The sequence below is a fragment of the Amphiura filiformis genome, chromosome 12 (assembly GCF_039555335.1).
Source record: "Amphiura filiformis chromosome 12, Afil_fr2py, whole genome shotgun sequence".
In the NCBI taxonomy this organism is placed as follows: Eukaryota; Metazoa; Echinodermata; class Ophiuroidea; order Amphilepidida; family Amphiuridae; genus Amphiura; species Amphiura filiformis.
Window position 1 is genome coordinate 54,272,392 of NC_092639.1, and position 11,329 is coordinate 54,283,720.

The 11,329-nt window shown below is 39.4% G+C and overlaps 2 protein-coding genes across 2 annotated transcripts; one reads left to right on the top strand and one right to left on the bottom strand.

Annotated features, from left to right (window-relative positions):
• Nucleotides 1-2,913: 2,913 nt before the first annotated feature.
• Nucleotides 2,914-4,372, bottom strand: LOC140166915 (uncharacterized). Its single transcript, XM_072190401.1, has 2 exons — nt 3,575-4,372; nt 2,914-2,928 (listed from the first exon to the last, which is right to left on the bottom strand). The coding sequence occupies exons 1-2, from the start codon at nt 4,370-4,372 to the stop codon at nt 2,914-2,916; spliced, it is 813 nt and encodes a 270-aa protein (XP_072046502.1).
• Nucleotides 4,373-10,555: 6,183 nt separating this feature from the next.
• On the top strand, nt 10,556-11,005 carry LOC140166916 (uncharacterized). Its single transcript, XM_072190402.1, has one exon. It carries the CDS (start codon nt 10,556-10,558, stop codon nt 11,003-11,005), a length of 450 nt encoding a protein of 149 aa, XP_072046503.1.
• The last annotated feature ends 324 nt before the right edge of the window (nt 11,006-11,329 follow it).

Genomic DNA, 11,329 nt, shown 5'->3' on the forward strand with positions numbered 1-11,329 from the left:
TTATCATTTGTTCAAACGCATGCAAATATTAAAAACCTTCAGTCTTTTTGCAAATGAAAAATTCACCGCGTTTTTTTTTTCAATGCGACCTAGTTTTCATAATTATAGTGGACTGGAGAGCTTTGCTCACAATGAGAAAGTTGACTTGTCTGAGAGCTGTGATCATCGTTTTGGGCAATCTGAACTCTGAAGTGAAAGAGTGAACTACGTTCTATCACACTAGATACTTCGTTGATTTTGTTTTTGGCTCTTTCTCGAAATGAAGACAACGGATATTATATTTATTATATACGACTGCATCATTTTTCTCACCGGCGTACCAGCTAACTGTATTATTCTTATCACATTCGGACGCAGAAGCATCAATAAAACTGATACAGTGATAGTATTACTAACTCTAGCGGCTGCAGATCTATTGTCCTGCCTTCTTCCCGGGTTCTTACGTGCTGCCATATTGATAACATTAGTACCAATAAATCGAACTATTTACGTAGACACAGAACACGATTTATGTGTTATATACGATTTTCCGTGGATTTGTCAACTCATGGTGTTGTCAATAACCAGCTTGGAGCTTTTTTCAGTGCTTCTGAATGGTCTTATTGCTTTCATTTGCTACGACCAACTGCGCCGACAGCATGTTCGTACCAAATGCACGTCCAAAGTATTGCAATTGCGAAGTGCAATACTCATCACAGCGTGCCTTTTAATATGCATTGGATTAGGCGTCTTCAGTCTTAGAACAGGTTTTATACCAGGAGAATCATATAAGGAGTTTCCAGTTGTTATTTATGCCATTGGTGCTATCCTAATGATAGGAACATTGTTTTTTATTTTTCTGTTCAATACTTTGACTATTTGTTATATTCATGCTAAACAAAAGTTGTCTAGAGACTTTGCAAAAGAGCTGCGAAGCAAGCTTGTTGCACAAAGATCTAGCCCCAGTAGGGAAGAGCAAGATTGCAGACATAAAGGGCAAGCAAAGCAACCTGATTCTCTTACAAGTGCATCCAAGAGACTTCACCGAAAGACGCGACTTGAAGTAACAAAAAGGCTACTCGTAACCACATTTACTTTTGCATTTTTAGTGTTAACAACTCTTTCGTTTCACATAGTTTCAAGCTACGGGACACTTATGGACAAAATAAAATCCAACCATATAATCTACGTATGTTTTCTTATCGTCAGAGATGTTTCTCGATTTAATCACGTTGTCAATGCATTTATATACTTTACGACCAGAAAATTCAAACAAGAGTTTCGCAAGTTGAAAATGAAATCGGATCAGAAGCGAATTGGACAGCGGCAATGGTTTGGTGAGTTTAAAAGTCGGTTTGGTTTAAAAAGCATAGGCATGGGATTGGTAGCACCACAAGTTGTCGCAGCTAACTCTGACATCAACATGATCAACATGATCAATGTGACCTCTCGCGCGATAGATATGGTAGCTGATTCTATGGAATCGCTTCCTGATCCTGAATTCCCGCCTGAATTAAAATGTCGCTGGAAAGAAGAGGCCGAGAGTGTGAATGTTATGGAAAATCCTTCCATCGTTTGTAGTCGTGAGATGCCATCTACTTCCGAAGAGTTTCACGAGTCTAGCACCTTTGTAAATCGACATTCTGTAGTTGTCGAGATCCATGCCACGCAATCATGACAATGGCGTTAAATTCATAAAGAAAAGAAACGCCTTTGAAATATAAACTTACTCCATTCAGAAACAAGGACAACATTAAGACTCTTTACTGATGTCAAATTTGAGATAACAGTATACAAAATAAACCTGGGAGCTTTGAGAATGACTATGTCCATTAGGTTTGAGATAGACAATGCCTCATCATGGTAATCGTTTCCGATAATCACTAAAAACGACTGGGTCATGTTTTAAATACGGAATGAATTTATATTTTTTGTATAATTGTTATCTTTCTGTTCAATACTTTGACCATTTGGTATATTCGTGCTTAACAAAAGTTGTCTAGAGACTTCGCAAAAGAGCTGCGAAACAAGGTTGTTGCTTTAGAGATCTAGCGCCAGTGGGGAAGAACCTGCAGAGCAAGATTGCAGACATAAAGGGCAAGCAAAGCAACCTGATTCTCTTACAAGTGCATCCAAGAGACTTCACCGAAAGACGCGACTTGAAGTAACAAAAAGGCTACTCGTAACCACATTTACTTTTGCATTTTTAGTGTTAACAACTCTTCTGTTTCACATAGTTTCAAGCTACGGGACACTTATGGCCAAAATAAAAACAAACTATATAATCTACGTATGAATTCTTATCGTCAGAGATGTTTCTCGATTTAATCACGTCGTCAATGCATTTATATACTTTACGACCAGAAAATTCAAACAAGAGTTTCGCAAGTTGAAAAGGAAATCGGATCAGAAGCGAATTGGACAGCGGCAATGGTTTGGTGAGTTTAAAAGTCGGCTTGGTTTTAAAAGCACAGGCATGGGATTGGTAGCACCACAAGTTGTCGCAGCTAACTCTGACATCAACATGATCAATGTGACCTCTCGCGCGATTGATATGGTAGCTGATTCTATGGAATCGCTTCCTGATCCTAAATTTCCTCCTGAATTAAAATGTCGCTGGAAAGAAGAAGCCGTTCATGAGATGCCATCTACTTTCGAAGCAGACCATGAAGAGTTTCACGAGTTTGGCATCTTTGCAAATCGACATTCTGTAGTTGTCGACATCCATGCCACACAATCATGACAATGGTAAAATTCGTAAAGGTGTTGTCACTAACCAGCTTGGAGCTTTTTTCAATGCTTCTGAATGGTCTTATTGCTTTGATTTGCTACGACCAACTGCGCCGACAGCATGTTCGTACCAAATTCACGTTCGAAGTATTGCAGCTGCGGAGTGCAATACTCGTCACAGTGTACCTTTTAATATGCATTGGATTAGGCGTCTTCAATCTTCTTGGAACAGGTTTTATACCATGTACAAGGAGAATCATATATGGTCGAATCCAACCAAATGTGTCCACGGGCCAAAAATAAAAATCCGAAATAAAAATGTCTCCACAATTTTTTCCTTTTGCCCATTGATTGATGACATATTGGCCTTATAGGAACCAAAAGTGCCATTACTAATCTTGAAAAATAAATCCAGGACGTGTGATAGTAAATGTGATATCAAAACCCAATGTTACCTACGAATACCACTAGGATGCTTTCACTATCGCAATACTAATCAACCTAAAACAAATGGTATATTCCCATTAACGCTTTTTTCGTGTAATGTAGACCACATGGTGTCAGGAAAATGCTAGCTCAATCAGAAACTATTTGTTTTTATTTTTATAACGCGATCAATATGATCTTAGTCAATTTATGCTAGTTTATTTTTGAAAATGAAGTTTAGGTCAGTTTCTGTATTTTATTTATCAAATGAGTATGAATCAATGTATACATTGTATAAGAACGAGTAGGATATATAATGTAGAACAATTTAAAACTGATTCACACAAGCAATGTAAAATTTCACTTACGAGTGGAATTTTCGTGCCTCATCCGAGGTCACTTCTTCAGCACTGAGTTGGCGTAGTACTGGAAGACGTACCGCTACTCGGGACACGTGATCTGGGCAATGAACCCAAACCACTTGACCCGAGTAGCCTCTTGTAGGCGGCTGGTAGGGGTGGCGTCCCTGATCTTTATTGAGGTCTGGTTCGGAGGCTGCGATGTACACTGCTTCCTTCACCCCTCGCTGAAACCACCTGGAATCGCTGTCCAACACCTTGACCTCACCAGGGTCAAAGGAGTGTCTGGCAGCTTTCATATGTCCTCCAACCGGCGAGGGCTCTCGTTTATGTTCGGAAACCCTTTTTCCGAGAGCTCTTTCAGTCTCACCTATATATTGTGATGGACAGTCTTTACACTGAATTTGATAGATGGACCCCGTACGGTCCAGTGTCTTTACTTTGTCCTTGGGCGACACCACCATGCTCCTGATGGTGTTCGAGGGTTTGACATGAACAGTTACACCAGCACTCCTGATTTTTCTGTTAATCGCTTCCGTCACACCTTGTACGTAGGGTAACGAGACGTGACCTTTGGTGGGGGTGTCACTCCTACGAGGTTTGGGGTCCCGTTTCCTACTACTCGGCGCAGTCCAGGTCCATTTGGTGTATCCGCATATGGACAGTGACTTCTTGACATGATCAAGTTCTTTTTCAAGAAGAGTGTTGTCAGATGACAAAGTTTTAGCGCGGTGAGTCAGAGTTCTAATCACTCCTAGCTTGTGTTCCAATGGCTGGTGACTGGAGAAATTTAAGTACTGGTCGGTGTGGGTACTTTTGCGGTAGACACTGAAGACCAGCTTACCGTCATGAGCGCGAGTGATGAGGGTGTCAAGCATCGCGAGTGCATTGTTGCTTTCAAGTTCAACCGTGAATTTGATGGATGGGTGTACAGAGTTCAGGTGTTGAGTGAACGTATCTACCTCAGCTTTGAGGTTGAGGATATATATTTGAGGATATATGTTTTCAAGAATATTAGGAATTATATGCATACACCTAACTCTTTATACAATGAAAAGGTGAAGAAACCCGGGTATTCGTAGGTAACATGAGCGATTTAACAATATCTATATTGAGTTTAGAGGTTTAAATTTTGCTATTATGGTAATGAATTAATAAAATGGTAGTTTTTATATCTCTTTCAGATGGTACGTCCAAATGAATAAATGCTTTTACCTTAGATCAAACATTTTGATGCTTTTAGCAAGATTTTGACCACTTCATTTTGATATACAAGTAGTTAATCAGCAATTTTACATAATAAATAATTATTGAATGAATCCGTATATGGGTAATAATAGTATCCTGGGGTACCGCTTAAAGTTTTTGACAATTAATTTCCATTGGTAGGGACACTTCATTACACATGTCATGTATTATGCTGTATTCGTAAGTAACATTTCAGTATTTGTAGGTAAGAATTAGACTTTTGGTGGTTATCGCAATCAAAACTTCATTTTATAAAGCACTTTAAATGTATTTTTTTCTTTATGTGCGTTTATTGATACTTTAGACCCTATCATGTATTAATAATGTCGGTTCGCAGCGGTTGAAAGAGGATTGAAGTAAGAAACAAAGGCACTAAAGTGACTTTAATTTGCTTAATTGCACACAAATTGCTTAAAACCGTTATTGCAGACTTGTGAAGTCCATCTTGGAGTCAGTTACGTCTTGTGGCCTTTCCTTTGAGGGCAACTACAATTAGCTTCATACCAGGGTCCATCACTGTATTGTCTAGATCATGAGACAATGAGAACAGTCGTTTTTTTCCATGGTATTCGTAGGTAACCTTAGCAAAAACGTCAAAAGTTACCTTCGAATAAATCAATTTGGACACAAATTACTCGGAAACCAGAAGGTCGGTAAACATTTAAAATAAAGCACACATGACAGTTGACAAATCCAAGTATTTATCCCCTTCTAATCTTCTTTGAATCTGATTTTTCTTTCAAATGAGCAGACCGTCGTCTATTTCAGTACATATTTTTCAACAATTAAGCCGTATTCACTTTTGCATGGTGGGCATGTATGTGAATTCGCAACTTTCATTGACATATGATTTGATAGCAAACATACAGGCCTTCGTTATGTACCAATATGGGCATTGGCATGAATGGCGGTGTTTCACAATACTGTGATGATGTCAAATTGTATTCGTAGGTAACATTCGGTTACCGAAATTTACCTACGAATACTTGCTTTTATTGTTGACATCTCAGAAATATTTAAACGCAGGCTATTGAAACTTGGTAGAAATAAAGAGTGTATTACCCTGCACCTATTGCTTAACAATTGTTTACTATTCTCTGACTTTGTGGAAATGGCACAGCTTTTAACATGTTTTCGGAGGTAATGCATATTTTTTACCAAACCTACCTTTGTGCCATTTAGAATTTCTGGCAGCTAAACACAATAATAAGATGTCCGAATGCAATGCATTTCAGTATTGGACATATCAAAGCTTGTATCAATTGCGCATTTATTAGTGATTTCCATTTTTAAAGATATATCTAGTGCTATGAAAAATTGTATTCGTAGGTAATGTAAAAAAATACCACTCAAAAAATAATCACAAAAATTCATAATTATGTACAAATATGTGAAAAATTGAACAGGCAATCTTTGAATACACACCTTTCAGGAAATCAATTTAGATTCATTACAATGACTTCTATTCATAACTAATATAGATGTTTTTAAAAATACTTTAAGAAATATATTTTTTAAATGGGTAAAAATATCATGTTTTGGGGTCTCTGTGTCTAAGTTTTTCACAGAAGGGGTCTTATTATATATGGCGCGAAGCGTATGATCAAGGCGAATAAAAACAAAAACGAATGCCAATTGATTAATTATGGCCATGAACATGCCGTGTACACTTTTCGTTGGATTCGACCATATAATGAGTTTCCAGTTGTTATTGCCATTGGTGCTATCCTAATGACAGGGACTTTGATTGTTATCTTGCAAAACAAGCTTATTGCTCAGAGATCTCGAACCAGTGGGGAAGAGCCTGCAGAGCAAGATTGCAGACATAAACAGTGTACTTCGGTTATATTTATAAATGCGCTTTTATACATACGCACGTGACTCATGGGCACGACATTTCTGATCCTGAATTCCCGCCTGAATTAAAATGTCGCTGGAAGGAAGAGACCGAGAGTGTTAATGTTATGGAAAACCCTTCCATCGTTTGTGAGATGCCATCTACTTCTGAAGCAGACCATGAACATCATGCAGTTATTGTTAACTAAATTTACATGTGTGCACACAACACAGGGGCACTCACAATAGGCAATTGAACCCTACTGGTAGCGCTGTATCGTAGCTATTGGGGATGAACTAGTTAGTATCATATATCAAAAAGTATAAAAGCTATGATTTTAGTACTTTCTCTCTGTTTCAATTACTTATTCTTTTCCAAATATCTGAATCTTCAACCCGGTACAAGCTTTGATAACGGGGGAACATACATTTTTATTAAAAAGAAATCCTACCATCTATCCAAACTCGCCGTGTTATTCAATGCACATTTTACTTCACCGGGCAGCCATTTTTTGATCGTATTTTGAAGATTGGCGTCATAAAACCGTCATAGGTACAAATTTAGTACTTTCTGTCAATCAATTATGGCTTATTCTCTACATGTCAATCTTTAAATAATTGGCATAGTCCTTATAATAACGGTACTTCGCCTTGATGAGTAAATGACAGCAAACAGCTGCAAACCAGTGAAAAATATCCCAAAACTCGGTCAGTGGGGCTCCGTTCGTACATGTCAATAGAGTCATTATCGATTGGATTAGTCGTCCGTAGCGGACAATTCGGTCGCTCATTGAATCAATATTATCAGGTGGTAATAAATTTGCATTGGACAATAGATTACTATATAATGGTTTAATCTTCAATAAGCGGGTTTATGGCTGGAAAGGTCACGGTGAATTCGCCGTGGACGTAAGTGCACTATGAGAATTTTTGCAATTTGGGATCCCAAAAATTTGGCATGTTCAAGGGGGAGGGCAAAGAATTTTTGGCGGGCCGAGAGGGGGGCAAGCGATTTTGGCGGACCGAGAGGGGGGGGGGCAAGCAATTTTTGGCGAGCCGTTTGGAAATTTGGGGGGCTCATAATTATTGTACAGCCCTTAGTTAGAGACAATGTCTATGTCATGGTGATCGTTTCCGATATTCACTTAAAGACGACTGGCTTATGTTTTAAATACGAAATGAACAATGCAATGTCTCTTTGGCAGTGATACTCCCAAGTTCAAAGCCATAATATGTGATTTGCTCAATGTTCCTCAATGTTTCTCGAATTTCTACTTTTTGTATGATTGTTATCTTTCTGTTCAATATTTTGACCATTTGGTATATTTATATACTTTACAAAACAAAAGTTGTCTAGAGACTTCGCAAAAGAGCTGTGAAACAAACTAAACGCTCAGAGATCTAGAGCCAGCGGAGAAGTAACTGTAGAGTAAGATTGCAGACATAAAGAAGGACGAGCAAAGCAACATGATTCACTTGTAAGTGCATCCAAGAAACTTCATCATAAGACGCAGCTTGAAGTAACAAAAAGGCTGCTCGTAACCACGTTTACTTTTGCATGTTTTTGTTAACAACTCTTTCGTATAACATAGTTTCAAGCTACGGGGCACTTTATCATGTTTATGGACAAAATAAAAATGAACCAACGTTAATATTGCACCCTCTGATCTATGGCTCCGCATATTTGTATCATTTTCATCTGTTCTTTTGGACTTTTATTGGAAAATTATATGATCAACGTGTATGTGAGTACTTGAAGAACATGCTGTGACTAAATGAAATGGCAAAACGTTCGCGTTTTCGTGCTTTTGATTCATTTATTTCTGAACTGGATTCGTAATACGCTATAAATACTGTACTGTGAACCATTTGGTATATTGAACCATTTTGTACACCAAGTACCATGAGACCTTTCCTCTACGGACGAGATGCACTTTTTGCTTTGCAGAAATGTGTGATAAACAAGGCCAATTATAAACTGAATCCGTCAATATGGTCAAAACTGAAGGACTTGAATATTGCTAAAAAGACACTTAGAGGATGCAGAGGTGGTAGAAACAATCCTAGGCCAGTAATTGCTCGCATCACTAATCGAAATCGAAATCAATTCTTTAAAGTAAAAAATTAAACACTCACAATCTTGTTGAAATCGTGTTGCAGCAGGACGTTTCCAATCAGCCCAAACTTCTTAAAAGTCTTTTGGCACCCTCAATCGATGATGAATAAATCAGCAGACTTAAATGCGATTTGATAATTAACCAGAAGATCGATATATTGGCAATTACTGAGGCGGGACTGAAAGGAAATGAACTTGATCACACTGTTCTCGCCGATATAGATACCACTCTTCAAGATTTCAATCTCCACCAGTTTCCTCGGATCGAAAAGAGAGGTGGTGGAATCTGTGTGATTTTACGCAAGGGATATGATGTATAAACTACTCCCTTCTATTTCCAGACATTTGAATGTCTCCAGCCGACTATTTCAATCGGACCTGGAGACTCCCTGAATCTGTTTGTTATATACAGACCAGGATCTTCAGTATGTACAAGCAACTTCCACAATGACTTGTCTAGCCTCTTAGAATCCAGTGCACTTACGCTTGATGAACTTGTGATATGCGGAGACTTGATGGATCTTCTCCAAGCTGCTGCCTTAAAACAGCACATCAGATGGCCTACGCATAGAGACGGCCATATACTGGACTTCCTGATCAGACGAAAACAACAATGATGTGTTTCCAATTTGTCTTTGTTGCATGGTCTTCCAACTATCCACGCCGCAATTGTATGTGACATTGAAATACAGCGTCCTAAAGCGACAAAGCGTGATGTGACGTCTTGAGGAATCAAAACCATCGATCAGGAGAGTTTCAGTGATGATCTCCAACACTCACTGTCTGGTGGATGGGCTGACGAAAAGTCAGTTGATTCCATGGCCGAAAGCTACAACGAAACGCTCAGGCCCAAAGCCACTTGGTATACGGATTCGCTTCGACTCAAAACGCAAAAAGCGACGTCTTGAGCGTAGATGCTCAACTTATTCATGTTATTGCAGACAAAGAGCATCTTCGCGAGGAGTGTAACAACTATGGCACTTGATGATGCCAAAACTGAATATCATCGTTCTCAGATAGCTGAGTGCGATTCGCGTCAACTTTTCCGCCTGGTTGACAAACTTTCTGTGTATAAACCATCCAAAGTGCTTCCTTCTTACGAGACAAAAAAGGATTTAGCCAATCGCTTTAGTCAGTTTTTCGACGAGAAAATTCGCAAAATCCGCCTTGCTTTGGATGTGTCTGCCACCGCACAGTCTGATCTAGCAGCTCATGTCAAGCGGGAGTGTAAGAGCCGCTTCTCGCAATTTGATGTCTTGTCATCAGAAAAAGTCGAAAAGATCATCAATCGCTCAGCTATAAAGACTTGTCAGTTGGACCCTCTACCTGCTTCACTAACTAAACAGTCTCTTGAAGATCTGATTCCATCAATCACCTCAATTGTGAACGCGGTCTCCAATCCGGCGTGTTCCCTGATTGCTTCAAAACTTCCGCCCTGTCTCCAATCTACCGTTTCTAGGAAAAGTAATTGAATGCGTTGCCATCAACCAATTGCAAAACTACCTCAATAACACTCCCTGTACTCAGAGAACCAGTCTGCTTATCGGAATTTCCATAGCACAGAAACAGCATTAGCACGTGTCAATAATGATCTGTTGAAGTCGGTAGACGAAAACCAAGAAGCGATGCTTGTAGTTTTAGACCTTTCAGCCGACTTTGACACTATTGACTATTCCATTTTACTGAGGTGACTGAAAGAGCGTTATGGTATTTGTGGATCAGCATTGCAGGAAGCAGTCTGTGATCATAAATATTTGGGGATGCAGCATCAGATCCGATTACTCTTGACTGGGGAATGCCCCAGGGATCTGTCGCAGGACCAGTTATGTTTGTGTTATATACGGGCCCGTTACAAGACATTATGGATGCTCACAATCTGTCTAGCATCACCTATGCCGATGACACCCAGCTCTATATCATGATGAAGCCTAAAGATCGTGGCAATGTCTTGGCAAGATTAGAAGCGTGTATTCGTGATATTAAGAGCTGGATGGCAGGAAACAAACTGATGCTCACCGACAATAAGTCTGACGTATTGCACGTGACTTCCCAGTTCACAAATAAATTACATCTGAATGACATCAATGTTGGTAGTTCCTCCGTTACGCCTTCTGCCTGCGTTCGAGCCCTTGGTGTGATCATGGATGACACACTGACCATGTCCAACCACGTCAACAACATTTGCAGAACCGCCTCTTTTGCGATTAGAAAGATCGGAAAGTTACGTCGCTACCTTGATCAGGATAGTGCAGAAAAGCTCGTGCATGCGTATGTAACTTCCAGACTGGACAGCTGTATAATGCTAGTCTAATACGGTCTTCCTGATAAAGAACTTTCAAAGTTACAACGTATGCAATACGCTGCTGCAAGAGTGGTTGCTCGCATTAAACATGATCATATAACACCGATACCGATCTACGTACGTTTTCTTATCGTCATAGCAGGTGCGTAGCCAGCTTTTTTGATCGGGGGCGGGGGAAAATAAATTTGCGGGGGCACAGACGAAAAAAATTACGGTTGCATCACACAATACATAGAACATAGAACAAAAGGGCTTTATTGGGACGATGTGCACACTATTTTCACCCATGATCGGGCTGAAAAAAGGGGCTCATTGCCCCTTTTCTTTTTCTTT

Bases quoted from the DNA above. Each gene is read 5' to 3' on its own strand.
- LOC140166916 (XM_072190402.1), top strand. From the start codon at position 10,556: ATGGATGCTCACAATCTGTCTAGCATCACCTATGCCGATGACACCCAG.
- LOC140166915 (XM_072190401.1), bottom strand. From the start codon at position 4,372: ATGCTTGACACCCTCATCACTCGCGCTCATGACGGTAAGCTGGTCTTC.